Raw genomic sequence first — 16,589 nt, 5'->3', positions numbered from 1 at the left:
GCAGCCAACTGTTTTTCTCAGAATTCAGTTTGGAGATGGGTCAGGGAGCACTCTGGAGGTGGACTTGGAGTGGTGACGTGTATTGAAAACTTCACTCCCTCTTCCATCCCCCAGTGTAGGTTTGTTCAAAAGTTAAGTGAACATTTTCCGTCTTTTATCTGTTTCTGCTTGCCTGTGCGCTTCCTGCTTCTGCTAAAATCCAGGAAAAAAGCCAGAATGCCACGAGGACGCTCTTTCTTAGGCTGTCCCAGCCCTGTTCTGCCAGCAAGGGAAGTGCCAGTAAATTTAGCTCAGGCTGTACTTTTGTGAGGGGTTTTTTTGGTACTTGCCCCCCCCCCCGGCTCCTTTTCTGAAGATTATTGGGCTCCTTGTCAGGTTTCTGGAAATGTTATACTATATGTTTTACTTGCTTATTTCCAGGACAAGCTTTAAAGAAATGGAATTTGAAATAAGATTTTGTTTTGAATGTTGGATTATCTCTGGGGTTACTTTGCCTGAAATTCTTAAATATACATGTTCATTGTGGAGTGGCTGTATTTTTGTTTAATTCTTTCTTTAAAACTACATCCAAAAACCCAGTAACTAATGCCAGAATTTCTCATGGACTGTATAATTTCACAGGTAAAAATGTAATTTAAATTTTTTTTTCTAGAAAGTTCTTTACTGAAGTATTTGTTCAATCTGAACCTGAAGCTTTAACTTTGAAAGTACTACTGCATATTTTTGAATAGGACTGTTCTCTTCATTTTAGCAAAACTTCACTTGGTAGTCAAAATATTTGTCAGTGAGGAGATGCATAAGGTAAGAAATAGTTAGGGCTGTCTCAAGTGAATTTTTGGGAAGAAGAAAGAAAAATTTTGAGGACTTAGAGGAAATAATTTAACAGTGATGACTCCACAAAATTTTTTTAGTATTAAATTTAAATTTGGAGTAACTAATGTTTTAGATGCCATAATCTTTGCCTCAGTTTCCTTGAATTTTGTGGTGTTAGGCAAAGTCTTTGCATAGCCATGGGTATAACCATTTATTCCAAACATGCTGGCAAAATCAAGCATATCTCTCACATCAAGTATTCATGCCTTGGTACTTCTATTTTCTTATTTTCAGAAAGAAATTCATAGCAGATAATGCAGTGGGACTCCCAGTCTCCATTTATGCTCCTTAGGGAGCACTGTGCATTGATGGATGCTTTTCCTTCTTTACAGCAAAACACTATAAAACAAGTTCCATTTGCATTGATCTGCCGAGCTGTATTGCCTGTTTAAAAATACAAACCAGAGTTCTATAACTATGTTTGAAACACACAATTTCCTGTAACTCTGTCTGCCCTCTCTTTTCATTCTGGCTAAAGAACAAATGGAAAGCTCATTACTTGGGCTAAAAGTATTCTTGGACAGCATGAGCCTCTGGATTGCTTAGGGATGGTCTGGGTTACCTTGGAGAACTCCCTGATCTCTATTTTGTTAATTTTTAAGCATATATTACTAAATTATATTAATGTCAATTGGACAGAAGCAAATTTTTCAAACATAACATACCAAGTACCTTCCTGAAGAGAAATTATTTCCTGAACAGTGTCTGCTGTTTGCTGTTATTCTGCCCTGATGTCTGGGATTATCCTTCTGTAAAATCTGAAGAAATTCTTTGATTTCTGTATAAAATATTGAAAGTTATATTCTACCCTTATAAAAATAATGGGAAGATGTTGCTTCAGTTCCCAGGCTTTACTGGAATGTGCTGTAGTCCTTCCTGCAATTTCATCTCATCACAGTGATACAAACTATTACAGTTATGTAAATAATCCTGTTAGTTAGCAGTATATTTAGTCATTGAATACTAATTTAATACTAACCTTATAACTAATACTAAGACTTACCTGTTTCATTTTGACTCCATACTGCATGATTCTCACCAAGATTTAGTTCTAAATGCAAAGGTTCATTACACTTGTGGTTATATTATTGTTCATTTGGGTTTCAGTTGCAGAACCACATTTCAGGCAAAATGTATTAATTACGCTCAAGGAGTGTATTAGACATACATTCTCAATGGTTTTCTAAGTTAATGAACTCTGGAAACAAAGAGTCATTGCCACTGAGGTAGGGTGACTGTATTTCATTGCATTTAAATTCTGCATCTTTTGGTGCCACTCATTTATTTCTCTTGGCTGTGCTTTTATCCAGGTTCTTCTTTGCTAAGTTCTTTATGTTTTTGATGGTGCCAGTCTTTTGACTTTTCATTTTTACATCAAAATCTATTTTGTATTTAACAAAAACGTCTTTGGGGTTTTATCTCTTGATCTTTTCTATCAAAACCTACAGAGAGAGGGGCGGATGTCATGGAGGAAGGGGAGGGGCAGAAATTATGCTGGAGATTGATGGTAATGCATTAGTATTGTTGCTATTGTTGTTACTAGACGTTTGGTAGTTTTATTCTCAGTATTGGCAGTGTTGAAGTGACATAAAATGGGTCTTGCTTTATATCTATTTTAAGAAGCATATGAGCCACCTTTATAAACATTGTATGTGTGCTTAAAAGCATTCTGTACCTCCTTTTACTCCCTGTAGGCCTAACTCCACCGACGACCCCTCCTCATAAAGCCAACCAAGATAATCCTTTTAGGACTTCACCTAAACTGAAGTCATCATGCAAGACTGTTGTACCACCTTCAAAAAAGCCCCGCTATAGTGAGTCTTCTGGTTCTCCAGGAAATAACCCAGTCAAGAAGGGTCCAGACGAGCCTGAGCTGTACACACAGCTTAGCGAGACTACAGTACTGTCCAGTGGACATGAGGAGAGAAAGACAAAACGGCCCAGTTTGCGGCTGTTTGGTGACCATGACTACTGTCAATCTGTGAATTCAAAATCGGAAATACACATTAAAATATCCCAGGAACTTCAGGACTCCAGACAACTAGAATTTAAGGATTCTTCACCTGGGTGGCAGTGTCAGATTTGTTCTTCTTTAGAACAAGACCAGAATTTCAAGAAAGAGACTTTACAGACAAATAAGCAGGGATCCCATGGTAATAACAGAAAACAGCTCCAAGACCAGGAAATTCGGGCTGAACTGAATAAGCATTTTGGTCACCCCAGCCAAGCTGTTTTTGATGAAGAAGTAGATAAGAGCAGAGAACTAAGGGACAGTGATTACAGTAATGAACAATTCTCCAAACTACCTATGTTTATAAATTCAGGACTAGCAATGGATGGTCTGTTTGATGACAGTGAAGATGAAAGTGATAAACTATGCTACCCTTGGGATGGGACACAAGCCTATTCATTATTTGATGTATCGCCTTCTTGCTCTTCTTTTAACTCTCCATGCAGAGATTCAGTGTCTCCACCCAAATCCTTATTTTCTCAAAGATCCCAAAGGACACACTCTAGATCAAGGTCCTTTCCTCAACGCAGGTCTTGTTCCCGTTCTCCATATTCCCGATCGAGATCAAGGTCGCCCTGTAGTAGATCCTCTTCAAGGTATGGTACAGCAAATTCATGTATGATCATTGTAGTTAATAAGGCAAACAGCAAAAACTGTAAGAAACTTATGGGAAAGAAATAAAAAAAGGCAAGAAATAACTTAATCCAGTGCAACTCATTCTGTTGCTACTGAGCTGATTAACTCTGAAAGTTACAGGTTTGCTACAGAAACACTTGTTTCCAATATCCTGTGAAATTGCCAGGTTATGCCTTTGGAGTGGAGGCAGTCAGGTCAGAGGCAGAGGAATTGGTGAGAGATGCACATAACTAACCTTCCCCATTATCTGTGAGCTGCCTGGTGCCAATCTTGCTACGGCCTCTATCAGATGGAGTTGACAATGGCTGACTGTCTGCTCTGTGTTAGCCTCAATAAGGAAAATTACTGAAGTGCCAGGAGGGGAGAAATCACTTGAGGCCCCTTAGTTGACTAGGAGATTGCAAACTGTCACTGGAAAATCCCACCGGTAGCTTAGAAGAAATTGTAAGTTCAGGGAAGAGGTAGAAAATGGTGTCAATAGACTCAAATGGAATGACAGAGGTGAATGTGTTTCTTCCTGCAGATCTTGTTGCTATTGTGAGTCCAGCCACTGTAGACACCGAGCATACAGAAGTTCTCCCTTAGGTGGAAGATCGCGGTCCAGATCACCGTGCAGTCGCAGACCCAGGTAGTGCCTTCGGCCTGCATTTGGTATGCTTTGCAGCTGTTCTCAGGAGATAATCGTAGATTCATAGAATTATTAATGCTGGAAAAGACCTCTGAGTTTACTGAGTCCAACCTGTGGCTAAACACCTCCATGTCACCTAAACTGCAGCACATCTACTCATTTCTTGAAGACTTCCAGGGATGGTGACTCCACCACTTCCCTGGGCAACTCATTCTAATGCCTAATCACCTTTCCAGCAAAGAAATTCTTCCTTGTATCCAACCTGAACTTCCTCTGGTGGAGTTTGAAGCCATTTCCTCTTGTCCTTTCTCTAATTGCTTGGGAAAATAAAGCATTCCAGTAATTGTATTTCTAATTTTACATTCACAAATGCAGGTGCTTGATTTGATGACTAAGTTGTGTTTCCTAGATATGACAGCTATGAGGAATATCAGCATGAAAGGCTGAAGAGGGAAGAATACCGCAAAGAGTATGAAAAACGGGAATCTGAAAGGGCCAAGCAAAGGGAGAGACAGAGGCAGAAAGCAATTGTAAGCACTGTAAAGATAACTTTCATATTGAAATAGATCTCTGTTTCTTTTCATGGATTCTAATGATAGAATTCAGACTTTATTTATATTTTATAAAAATACAAAAATTTGCTTATGTGTATTTCTTAATATTTTTCATTTTAAGCAAATATGTGTTCTCATGATAATTTCTGTTTTGGTGTAACACTACTAATTTTTTCAGGTTCTATAAATTGCAACACTCACAGTTTTTCCAACTGAATAGATAAGAGAACTTACTAGAGAGAGGGGTCATCCCAGACAGTGCACTAGTAGAAGAAAACTAATCTATTTCTTATACAGATATATGAGTGAGCCTGCCTTTTATACGGTATTTCACCTACCAGACATGCACAAAATAAGAAGTCAGGTGATATACCAATTGCTGAACTCTCAAGAGTGACTGTAATTGTCTGTACAGAGGGTGCAGATTGCAGAACTCAAAACTGGGATCCCAAGACTTGGCTTGAATTATAATTTTTTCAGTGTCTGTGATTTGGTTATTTTTTAAGTTATTTTTAGCAAAATAATCTGAAGACAAGATGCAATTTAAAAATGTCACTTATCTCTGGTCCTCTCATAATGAATATGTATTATTTAATTATTTTGTTCATCTGTGTTCTCTATGAAACAACTGAGATACCTGAAGCAAAGAAAATAACCCATGTGGGGATAAGCAACTCTCTTGGCTGTTGTAGCAGTAGGACAGAAGGAAGAATGTCTATTAAAAGGCTTTTTCCCCTTTTGAGTTCCCCATTGGCAACTGCATTTTGATAAGTTAAACTGGGAGCTGCTGTAAATCTGTTGCTGTAAAAGTTGCTAAGGCCATTTGGTGGCTCACCTTAACACTTTGATTTTCTGCGTCCTACTCTTTCCATTCACTTGTACATACACAGCTGTTCTGGCTGTGCTCTGGCTCTTGCATGACCTGGTACCAGACCAGGATACTTCATCTTCGTTCCCAGGTTTTCCATTAGTGCTCTCTCCTGAGGTCACCAAAATTAATAGGTCTTTTTTCCGGTGACATTAGTGGACTTTGTAGCAAAAGGTGATTTGTCACACACTTGGCAGCATTTCTCCTAATGCACCTACAGAACCAGGAGAGTGTAGAGATTGACAGAGACTGGCATAGTCTACAGCAATGAAGAGTTCTGGGAGTGAACAGACAACTTTATGGTCTGCTTTTTGTCTCTGCTACTGTTGTTCTTAGTGAGCTTCAGCAAATCATTTAACTTTTCTCCCATTTCAGGTGTCCTGTCTACAAAGTGTGGGTGATAGATTTAGAGCTATAACATGCTCTTCTGTGCTGCTCTGAAACACAGTGAGGGCAATGGAATAATTTTGTTTGGCTTCAGACAGAGCCATATTTAAGTCAATTGTTGCAGTTAGTTTCAAAATATCTGGCTTCCATCTGCTTAGAGATGAACACTACCTTCCAGCAATTGTAACTTAAACACTGGCTGTTCTCTCTTAGAGCAGCCGCAAATTAGAGATTCAAGTAGACTTCTGTCATGGGTGTAGCTTGCTACTTCTCAATTACTGTACCTTACCTATATAAATAAACATGAATCCTGCTGAGGAGGTAGAAAATTTGATTTAGTTTAAAACAAGCAAATATTTAGCAAGTAGGTAATCAAGAGAAAAGGAAAAAGGAAAGAAAAGAAACTTTAAAAGCTTCTGATATGCTGCATCACACTGCATTAAAAATTCTAGACAATTCAAAACCAAGGTTGAATTTATTTTCTTTCTAAAGTGATCATTTTGATTATAATTAACTTATTTAATGGAATTATTTTTAATAGACATAAATAAATCAAAACTAAAAATAAATATCAATAAAGAGAACATGGCAAAAAATCTAAAACCCAGTTATCTGTGTGAGTTCTACAGGAGATGTAGATTAAGTCCTATTAACTGCTTTATTGAAAGTCTACCAGCACTTTTACTTTAAAAGTCTGTATTGAATTGTGCTATTTTATACCCTCTGAAAACAGGTAAGGATTAGGAGACAGCAGAGAAAGGGGATCTCCAATCTCATGAATTCAGTAACAAAATATGTATAATTTCTAGCATTCTCTGCTCTTTTTCTTATGCCCTTTGGTTTATGAGTCTCTTTTGTGTTACTCTTTTCAATCTTGAGGGACTCAACTAATTTATTGTTCAGCCACAAGAATGTCCTCTCTTTCTTTCCTTGAGCTCTTTCTACAGTCCTATAAATTTAGATTTCTTTGCTCTCTGTATTGGGGAAATTTTTATTTTCTTTCTAGCCCATTCTCATGCTGCCAGATTTGATTTATGGCCACATACTTGCAGATGCTGTTAGAAGAGTGGCCCAAAGATTGGGCAGTACTAATGCCTTAGTTATTACACAGGGCAGGTGACTTTCTTCATGAGAAGCATGGCACTGAGATCTCAAGACTTTGTTGTAGAAAGGATGCACAGTAAAAAAGGAGCAGAAGTTGTGACAGAGCCAAAAGTATTTTTGTATTGTAGAAGCAGTATCTAGAATTAGTCTCTGTGGGACAACAGGCATGGGAAACCTAGAAAAAATAAATGAGAAAAAGAATATTTTAACATCTTATAATCTGTCAAAACCATATGTGAAGCAATGCCCTTTGATTATGCAGGCAGCTTGTATTTTGGCAGATGTGAAGACATATTGACAGAATACTGAGGAGGCTTGTTTTAGAAGCCTGTGCTCACGCTGTGTGCCACAAGCATGTTTGAACACTGCCCCTTCAGTCTCACACACCTTCGCCGTAGAATATTCAGAGCTCGAAGCCTGGGACAGTATAGATTTCCTGTATAGATTCCTGAAATTCTGTCTAGACTTATAACTGTATACAGGTGGTTTGACTTTGGAAGATACTGTAAAATTCTTCTTATCTTCTTTTTCTTCTTTCCCCATCTCCAGTTACTGGAGATTGAGTGCCTTTTTTGTGGATTCAGGTCTTAATTTTGATCAGGCATGCCTGAAAAATACAGGCTGAGTCTACAAGGTACTTAGAGAGTTAAGAAAAATTTTTTGTAGGTCATTCATTCACTGATTTGTACTTTTGATTGTGATTCCTTTACCAACTGACCAAATGTTAGCATAGTTTAGTTTGATTTTGTTTTATTTCATTGGGTTACATTTTTTTTTTCTGAATGGATCCTCACTGACATAGGAATGGTCTGCCACTAAGACTTGCTTAGCCATGTAAGCCAGATCATAGTGGAGACACATGGATTATGACTTGAGGGGCACTGCAGGACAGCAGAGTCTACTTAGTGCTTTGTAGAAACTGGGATCCAACCCCCAACTAAGGCAGACCGTAGTGATTTGCTGAGAGGCCTGAGGACATCTTTTTTCTTTTGATACACTCCAGGAAATTTCTGAGTTGTGTTTTTCTCTAGCAGTACATTAGACCATGTGGCAAATACATTTTGAAGGATGGCACCAGAAATAGTTAGCACGTTCAAATTCTGGGGTCACTAATTGGTGATTCCTCATTGATATGGTGCACCAGAGCTGGAGGTTCAGCTGTCTGATGAGCAGCTTGGTGTTGTGGCTCTCTGCTACTCTGCCACTCTGACCATGACACTGGCTTAGTCACATCCTTCATGCAGCTCATTTACCATGTGCACTGGCTACTGCCAAGAGGTATAACAAAATCAGGTTATACTGAAGTAGAAAATTACAATTAACATTACTACTTTTCATTCCTAAATGCTGGCAGCCATTATGAGACAAGTATCGAGAGTCCCAGCCCCAGAGAGCTTACAGACATAAAAAGATAAATATGCTGTGAGGCCACTGTATTGGAAAGAAACACATGGTTTCAAAGAAAATAAATTGTTCTAAAACAGGAAGGCAGGAGAAAGGTGGTTTCATAAATGAGTGCCTGCCTTCTCAAAAGTCTAAAACCAGAGTTAGCCTATAATAGAATTCATTTCCACTTGTGAAGGATTCAATGTATGTTGTATATTTAGTTTGGATTTTTTTGTTGTTGCTCATCTTGATGGCCTAGATCCCAGATACTCTAATTTTGCTGTATATGTTTCTACTTAAATTTTGAGTTTTACTGGTCCATCATTATTTCTCTAACAGTGTGGAGTGTATCTGAACTGTTCTGAACAAGATAATAATCTTGTTTGGGTTTTTTTCCCCAGTATTTGTGATTTTACTTTTGCCATTCGTACTTACTCACAGGCCATACTGATTTTTATTTACTTAATCTACATATTTTTTTCTCATTATTACATCAGAAGCTTAAGCTTTAATGGCTTATTTCCTCCCATAGCATTTCTGGTTTTGCAACTCTGTCCAACCAATCCCATTACATTTTCAAAATGGTATTTGGCCTTCAGCTCTAAGGGTAAAAGTCTTCATGGCTTAAAGTCTCTACTGGCAGAGAAGTCATTTGGCATGGAAGGCAACACAGCCATGGAGTGTGTACCCAGCCAGACACCTGTGCTGGAGTGAGCAGCAGAGCCTTTACATGCCCAGAACAGAATGCAGATTTAAAATGCTCCTGGATTTCTTCTCTCAGCTTAACATAAAGCATTACCTGCTCTTGGAGAACTAGGTCGGCACCATAGACATGCAGGCCAGAAGTGGTAGGAGAAATGGGAACAGCAGCACCACAGGCAGGCAAAGATAACAACTGTTGGGGGAAGAAGCAAAAAATCCAAGCGAAAACTAATACATCTAATGGTCTGTGTTTAGTGAAATAATTGTGAAATAAAGACTTAGGAATAAGGAAGCACAAAGAAAAGAAAGTTTTGGAGGAATCCTTTGCAAGACAAAAAGCATCAGTCAATATTTAGAAGATGAGTAATTCCTTAGATGTGTAAGTTGTATCCCAGTCTTGTTTTCTCATATTTTGTTATTCTAATGCTTTAGGATTTTCCTTTGAGACTTAATATACTGCTTGTCAGTCCAAGATTTTCTGCCACATCTTTCTATTCAAACGTTTTTGCTGCGATGAAGAGTGAATAAGATTACGGCAGAAGACAGACATGCTAGGCCTGAGGGAGTTGGCTGGACTATTCTCTTTTTTAACCTGGCAAAACAGGGAGCCACACTTAACGCTTATGATGCAAAATAAATCATTTGCACTTTGGGGAGGGAAATTTGAACAGATAGCTTCTGGTGTTCCCTGCAGATTCCTTCTACCCCTATGAAATTGAAAACAAAAGCTTTTCTCTGCCCTTCTCTAGGTTTACAAGTCACCTGTCATATCCTCTAACAACTGCAGCAAACATTTTATTTAATACGCCCATATAGACTTACACATGTAACTTATTATCAAAAAAGGTCCTTAACATTTAGAAGTGTGTTGCAATCTTGTTAGAATTCTATAGCTCTTATTATTAATGGAAATAAAAGGAAGGCATCTCTGTGAATATTAATATTCATAGTTGCTTTAAATAATCCAAAGTTAGCCAAGGCAAAGACAATGCTGTGTGAATCCTGTGTTCTTGGGTATCTTGTTCCATCGTGGCACTCTGCTTAAAAAAATACTTGAACTCATCTCCTCATATGTGCACACTGGAGGACATATGGTGCATTTCAGCTTTAAATTTGAATTTCCTTAATTTTGCAGGTTATTCCCTTAACAGTACTTTAACAGGCTTTTTTTTTTTTTTTTTTTAGTTGTTCAGTTTTGGTTTATTACAGTTTTCTTAAAGGGATATTACAGATATAAAGGTTATTAAAGGGATAGAAGAAGGAAAAATTGCACAGGCATGCAGACAGACCCATGGAAGAGTGTGCAATAGATATTTCCATCACACTGTAATATAACAATCTCCATGTCAGTGAGTGAAACATTATGTTTTTTTCAGTTGAGATGTATTATCTCAGCTAAAGTATATTAGGCAGTCTGCTGTGTTATGTTCTGCTCCATCTGGTCAGTCATTTAGGTTCAATAGCAAGTATCAATGGAATTGTTTCTTATCAAGTGTTTCAGTGCGGTTAAATCCTTGATTTGGTAAAACAGTCTGAAAAAGTAATTACTGTGCATATGCAGATTTTCCTGTTTTTGAAGTTTATGGCATCCAACCATAGTGAAAGTAGGCTGTGAAAGTAAGCATCCAACCATAGTGAAAGTAAGCAGAATTAGAATGGGGAAATGGAAGAAATGCAGATTTCTGTAGCTGGCACTCTACAGTCCTTGGTTCACAGAAGCCCTTCCCAAACTCCTCTGTCAGGAAGGTCAAGGCTGTGCACTGGGACACAGTGAGACAGATAAAAAGCAGCAGCTGTCTGGGAAGTACCCTTGTGCCCTAAATGTATGGCTACCCATGAGCACAAGTGCTTCTTTTAGCCATGCTAACTTCTCCAAACTGCACTGCTATGGCAGAGAGCAAGGGCAGCTTTTGGACCCTGCATTTTGGAAGGTGTGACATTTAAAAGTGGATGTGTCTGTCCCAGCATGGTTAGAGGGGAGTATCAAGGCAATCACCTTGGTTCCTTACAAATTCACAAGAGGCAGTAGTTTCATCTAAATGAGATTGTTACCAGATCCTCCTGATTAAGGAGAGCTGATACATACACACTTTGGTAGTATGTATCCAAAGGACTCCACTCTGCAGACCAGGGACCTATAAAGGACGCAGATAATTCTTGTGCCATTCCTTAGTGGGCTGGGCTTTTGGGTAGGAATGTTTGATTCTTGAAACTCTGTTTTCTGCAGTTTTAAGCTCTGATGTCTCAGGAGTTTAGATTAAATGGATCTGAGCCCCTGAGATTTGTGAAGAAAGAAAAAGAGTCAGTGAAAATAGTTTAATGAATGTGCTAGTAAGAAGGAGTTTCTGTTGGGAGACAAATATTTTAGTGTTGACTTCCTGCGGCAGTAATTGTTTATTTATTTTGCATTAAATAGTTCCTGAGAGCAAAGTGCTCTCCTGGGAACAGGAAGAGATTTCCAGCACCCCTAACTAAGAATTCTGACGGTCTCTTTGTCTCAAATGAATACTCAAACAAGTAAAGAGGCAGCATCAATATAATTTCTGATTTTACCTGTGTTTGGTCTGATCTCAATTGTATTGTCCGTGGTCCAAGAATGACTGGTGCTTTATGCCTCTGTAGGGACTCATGGAAAAGATACATTTTGTGCTATGTCTGAATTGTAACACTATAAACTACCTGTCTCTTCAGGCTAGAATGTTTCTGAGCGAGAATGCAAGTCTATATTTAGGTCCCTAGTGCCTTTTGCATTGCACAGTTGAGGTGCCATTAGCCTTTAGGCACCTCCAGGTTACGATAGTCATGAATTCTCAGCAGTCAGTGTAGCTCCTTCGGCATTCGGCGCCTAAGTTCTGCACAAGTCTCAGGTGCCAAAGTTGATGGTTTAAACTGACATTGCTCCTACTGACTGACATATTTACACCAGCTGAGAATGTGGTGGTGGTTGGATTTATGGGACTACTGTGTGGGTGTGTAAGGGATGAGCAGGAGGACCAGTAGTGCCAGCCCCGAGGCAATCGGAGGCAGGAAGGCTGAGCACCCAAGCCATGTATAGCTGGTGCTTCTTTGCCCTGGTTACCTTACTGTCAGTATTTTAAAAATCTCCTTTTCCCATTTTCTTTTCTTACAGCTCACTAAATGGCTCTGCCCTCAGAAAAGTGTTTATCCTAAAATTCATGAAGTGACTCTTAAAGGGTTTTCAGGTCCTTCCCTCATTTGGCTGAGGTTTTGCACTAAGGAAGGAATGATATGACCATGGCTTGATTGTTATAAAAGTATCTGATGCTTTGTTCCAAGTATTGAAAGAATGAGCCTAGGGTCTTCAGTCAGGTGGTTTTTATTCTGAATAAACCAAAAGGCAGTGGTGACTGTGGGATATATTTTACTTCCTGTCATTACCCCCCAAAATACTTATTTTAATAAAATACATATTCTGGACTGAGTCCTGGTTTCTGCTGGCATAGAGTTAATTTTATTCTTAGTAGCTACAGCAATGTAGTGGTTTTGGTAGGTACAGGACAGTATTTTGGATTCAGTATTAATGTTGATAAGACATTGATGTTTTAATTGTTGTTAAGTAGTGTTATTCTAAATTAAGGACTTTCCAGTTTCCCATGCTCTGCCAGGGAACAGGTGCACAAGATGCTTGCAGGGAGTGTGGCCAGGACAGCTGACCTGAGGTGGCCAAAGGGATATTCCATACCATATGGCATCATGCCCAGTATATGAACCAGAGAGATTGGCTGGAAGAGGCAGAACACTGCTCGTGGATGGGCTGGGTGTTGGTCAGCAGTTAGGGTTTTATTCCTCTCTCCCCTTTTCATTGCAATTACTGTGATTATAATTATTATTATATCTCTTTGTTTCCTTTATTAAGTTGATCTTAATACAGGTGTTTCTCCTTTTTCTGATTTTCCTGTGTATCCCACTGACAAGCAGGGAATGAGCTAGGGGCTGCATAGTACTTAGTTTTTGACTGGGGTGACAATATTAAAAAGTTTTCCCTCTATTTAAAGGTATGGATTATGGTGGAACAGGATTTCAGGATGAATCAGCTATTGAGTCATATGAGCTTATAATGTTATGCTTGTAATACATTTTGTTGTGTTTGTGGTACACTTATGCAATTATTTTGTTACCTTATGCTACTCTGCAACTGAGTTTTGCTCGGTATTGCATACGTGACAAGAGAAAGGGAGCTCCTAGTTTGGAAGAGTTTGCAGTCCTGGAGGGGAAGTGGTAGAAAGGGTTAGAGGGAAGAAGGTGCAGTAGGATACAAAGGGAAGCATTTGTCAGTGTACAGAACGTAACAGCAATCAGCAAACCCTCCTAGGAACACACCACCTGACAAATGTAGTGTCACTTAAATACCTTAGATGCTTTCCAGGAGAAAACTATTTCTTGTACGTGCAAGATGCAGTAGGTCCTCCACAAAAGAGTGTTTCTGTAATTATGCATCCTCTGCACATGTGTGTGTGTATTTGCATGCATGTATCTATAGGTTCAAATGTATTACGCATTTGTTAAAAGAACGCCTTCCCGCTTGCTCTTTATCAACAGGAAGAACGTCGTGTGATTTATCTGGGTAAAATCAGACCTGACACAACCCGAACAGAACTGAGGGACCGGTTTGAAGTTTTTGGTGAAATTGAGGAGTGCACAGTAAATTTGCAGGATGATGGGTAGGAACTTTTGAGATTACTTTTTGTTTGAGAGCTGCCATATGTAAAAAATTATGGCAGTAAGATTACTGGTATGGGAGTTACCAGTAGAAGTCCTGTGACAGATGACATGCTAAGTTCAAACCTTACTTATTTTCTTTCATCCTTATTTATTAATCTTGCTAGTTGAAATTTCCTGTCCCAGAAATAAGTATTTAGCTGCATGACAGGACAATCATGCTGATAAATGGATGCAGTACTTCTGGCACTGGGTCTCCAGCAAGTTCTTACATTCAGGAAGGGGTTACACTAATGTGTGTTAACTCTTCTCAGCCTTTGTTCACAACTGTGTTTTTCAATGGCAGAGACAGCTATGGTTTCATCACCTACCGCTATACTTGTGACGCCTTCGCTGCTCTTGAAAATGGATACACTTTACGCAGGTCGAATGAACCTGATTTTGAGCTGTACTTCTGTGGACGCAAGCAGTTTTGCAAGTCTAACTATGCAGACCTAGGTAGGTAATTTGCTCTATGTGAATTGAAGTACATAACAGGAACCTTGTAACTCATGAGAATTTAGGGCTTACTTCTGTTTTGTTTACTGCTAATACCCTTTAAATGATTGGAGAATTGTTGAAGAAAGTGGTTTTCACCTGCTGTAAGAAGTTTAAAAGTCTACTAATCTGAGCTGGGTTCTTTCAAATGTTCCAAACTGTGAATGTTCTTTTAAAGCCCATTTCCATCATTATAAAAAAAATAGTGCCCAGTATTAAATAATACATTTCTAAGTTGAAAATATAGCAGAAAACCTCCCACATGCTTTAGGATTTATTGCTGTAACTGTTTGATTCCAATACCTCACTTACATATATGAGCAGTAAACAGAGGACAAAGTAGACGCCTCAATGAAAAATTTCCTTATGATTCTTTCTTTGCTATGAATTCTGTTGTAGATGGGCAGAATTTGCCAGGGGCACTCATTAAACGCAATTCATAGTTGCTCCAGCTAGAAGATCTTGTGGCCAAATCTGACCCTTAGTGTGGCAAAAGCCACTGATCTCAACTGGCGATTCTAAAATTGTGCATGTCCATCTAGGTAGATGAAGGTGTCTCCTTGAGGGACTTTCCAGTCGTGATATAAGAGGCTCCAACCTGTGGAATGCTTAGCAGTTCTCTTGGTGTTTGCAGTTACAATGATGTGGGGCTTTATGCATACCAGTCTCCAGCCCCCAGTATGGTCTGATAACTCAGTTCCAAGTGTGCCTGCTGGCTATGACAACACACTTGGGTCTGTCTGAGTCTTGCCTGGATAAAAATGTATGGTTCTGTCCTATGCTTCAAGTCAGGGTGTGGTGCTTCCCCTTTCAAGGGTTTTTGGAAATGTTCAAAGTCTTCCAGCAGGAATACTGATGTTAAGTATATGTGTAAAGAGACTATGCAGCCTACCAAAACAGCCTCTGTAATATTACAATATATGATAAACTCACCCTCTTATTTAATTAACTTTTAAAATGTAAAGTATTCATTAAATGTTAAACCTTTCCTAATACCTGTATAAATAGACTAAAGGCACAAAAATACTCTTTTCTGAATAACATAGCAAGGCACATTTTTGCTGTTGAATCTATATTAATCAGATAGTGTGGATTTTTTTAATGAATAAATGACCACAGTCATTAAAGTCTCTCGTAACCCTGTAATACAGCGCTAATGAAATCTTGTATGTGCTGCCCTCGGCTTTGTACAATGCAGAAAGTGAATACAGATATATTTTTTCTAACCAATTGATGTCTTTTCAAAATAAATTATGAAGATTATATGCATTGCTCACAATGAATATGCTGTAATTCACTTCAGTGGCTAAACAGATAATGTAACGCTAAGAAAAGGCAATTGACTGCTGAAGAGATACAGGGTTGATGTAGAAAATATAAAAGGTAGCAAGGCATTTGTTGAAAAGTAGACTGATAAAAACAGTAAAACCAGATTAAAGTCTTGCCTTGATTTGACTTATCTTCAGCAATGGAAGCCAAGGTCATCTCTGTATCTCAGAAAATCTGGGGTTTAAAGTAAGTTGTCTGAAGGGAACCCTCTTGAACATTATTCATCACTGGGAGTATTCCCTGTCAACTTTCTCCATTGTGAGAAGGATTCCCAGAGTATCTGTGAGCAGACTGTTTTCACTTTGTCCTGCTGACAGCTTGAGCTTCTGTACTTCAGACTGCTTTCCCTGTATTTTGCAGAGTATCTGATGGAGCAGCATAAAGAAATGGCAGGATGAACTTTAAAATTCATGAGCTGGTACCAGGACAGAGAGAATTAATCAGCTTTGGGTTGAGTACAGAAGAAAGAAAACACTTGAAAATAGTAGTCAGAAGTTTAACACCTCTCCTCTGTGAGAAGATATTGTCTTAACAGAACTTGTAATGAACATTTAATGTGCAGTGTGTCTTATAGTGGTAGATGGGGAGTTCTGATTAATTCAACACAAGAAATGGCAAGAAAAGGGCACTCTCATAAAGGAGCCGTGACACAGGAACTGGTGAGAGTCAGTGTTGAGCAGGGTTGACTCCAAAAGGAAATTCATTGCTTGCAGCCATGTCAATAATTGTACTGGAGTTGTGTGGCCACAAGCGTACAGTCCCTCCTCTGTGCTGGGAGCAGACTGACGTCCATGTCTGAGCAACCGACAAAGCTGGAACAAGTATCCCAGGCTGCAGGAGCTGGGCTCTTGTTGTTGCTCTGGCTTATCACATGTGATGCACAAAGCTAAGGAT

The 16,589-nt window shown here is 38.9% G+C and overlaps 1 protein-coding gene across 5 annotated transcripts in view; it reads left to right on the top strand.

Moving 5' to 3' along the window:
* The window catches only part of PPARGC1A (PPARG coactivator 1 alpha), a 361,917-nt gene that overhangs the window by 340,889 nt on the left and 4,439 nt on the right, over positions 1 to 16,589 (top strand). For all 5 annotated transcript variants that reach the window (XM_085577743.1, XM_021554414.4, XM_021554418.4 and 2 more), the window contains 5 exons: positions 2,568 to 3,480; positions 4,044 to 4,148; positions 4,558 to 4,678; positions 13,710 to 13,831; positions 14,176 to 14,327. In XM_085577743.1, the coding sequence (XP_085433869.1) occupies positions 2,568 to 3,480; positions 4,044 to 4,148; positions 4,558 to 4,678; positions 13,710 to 13,831; positions 14,176 to 14,327 (1,413 nt within the window). The remainder of the gene's footprint in view (positions 1 to 2,567; positions 3,481 to 4,043; positions 4,149 to 4,557; positions 4,679 to 13,709; positions 13,832 to 14,175; positions 14,328 to 16,589) is intronic.

The sequence above is a fragment of the Lonchura striata genome, chromosome 4 (assembly GCF_050655825.1).
Source record: "Lonchura striata isolate lonStrDom1 chromosome 4, ASM5065582v1, whole genome shotgun sequence".
In the NCBI taxonomy this organism is placed as follows: domain Eukaryota; kingdom Metazoa; phylum Chordata; class Aves; order Passeriformes; family Estrildidae; genus Lonchura; species Lonchura striata.
Note: the sequence above shows the minus strand (reverse complement) of the source record. Positions and strands in the feature narration are given on the sequence as shown.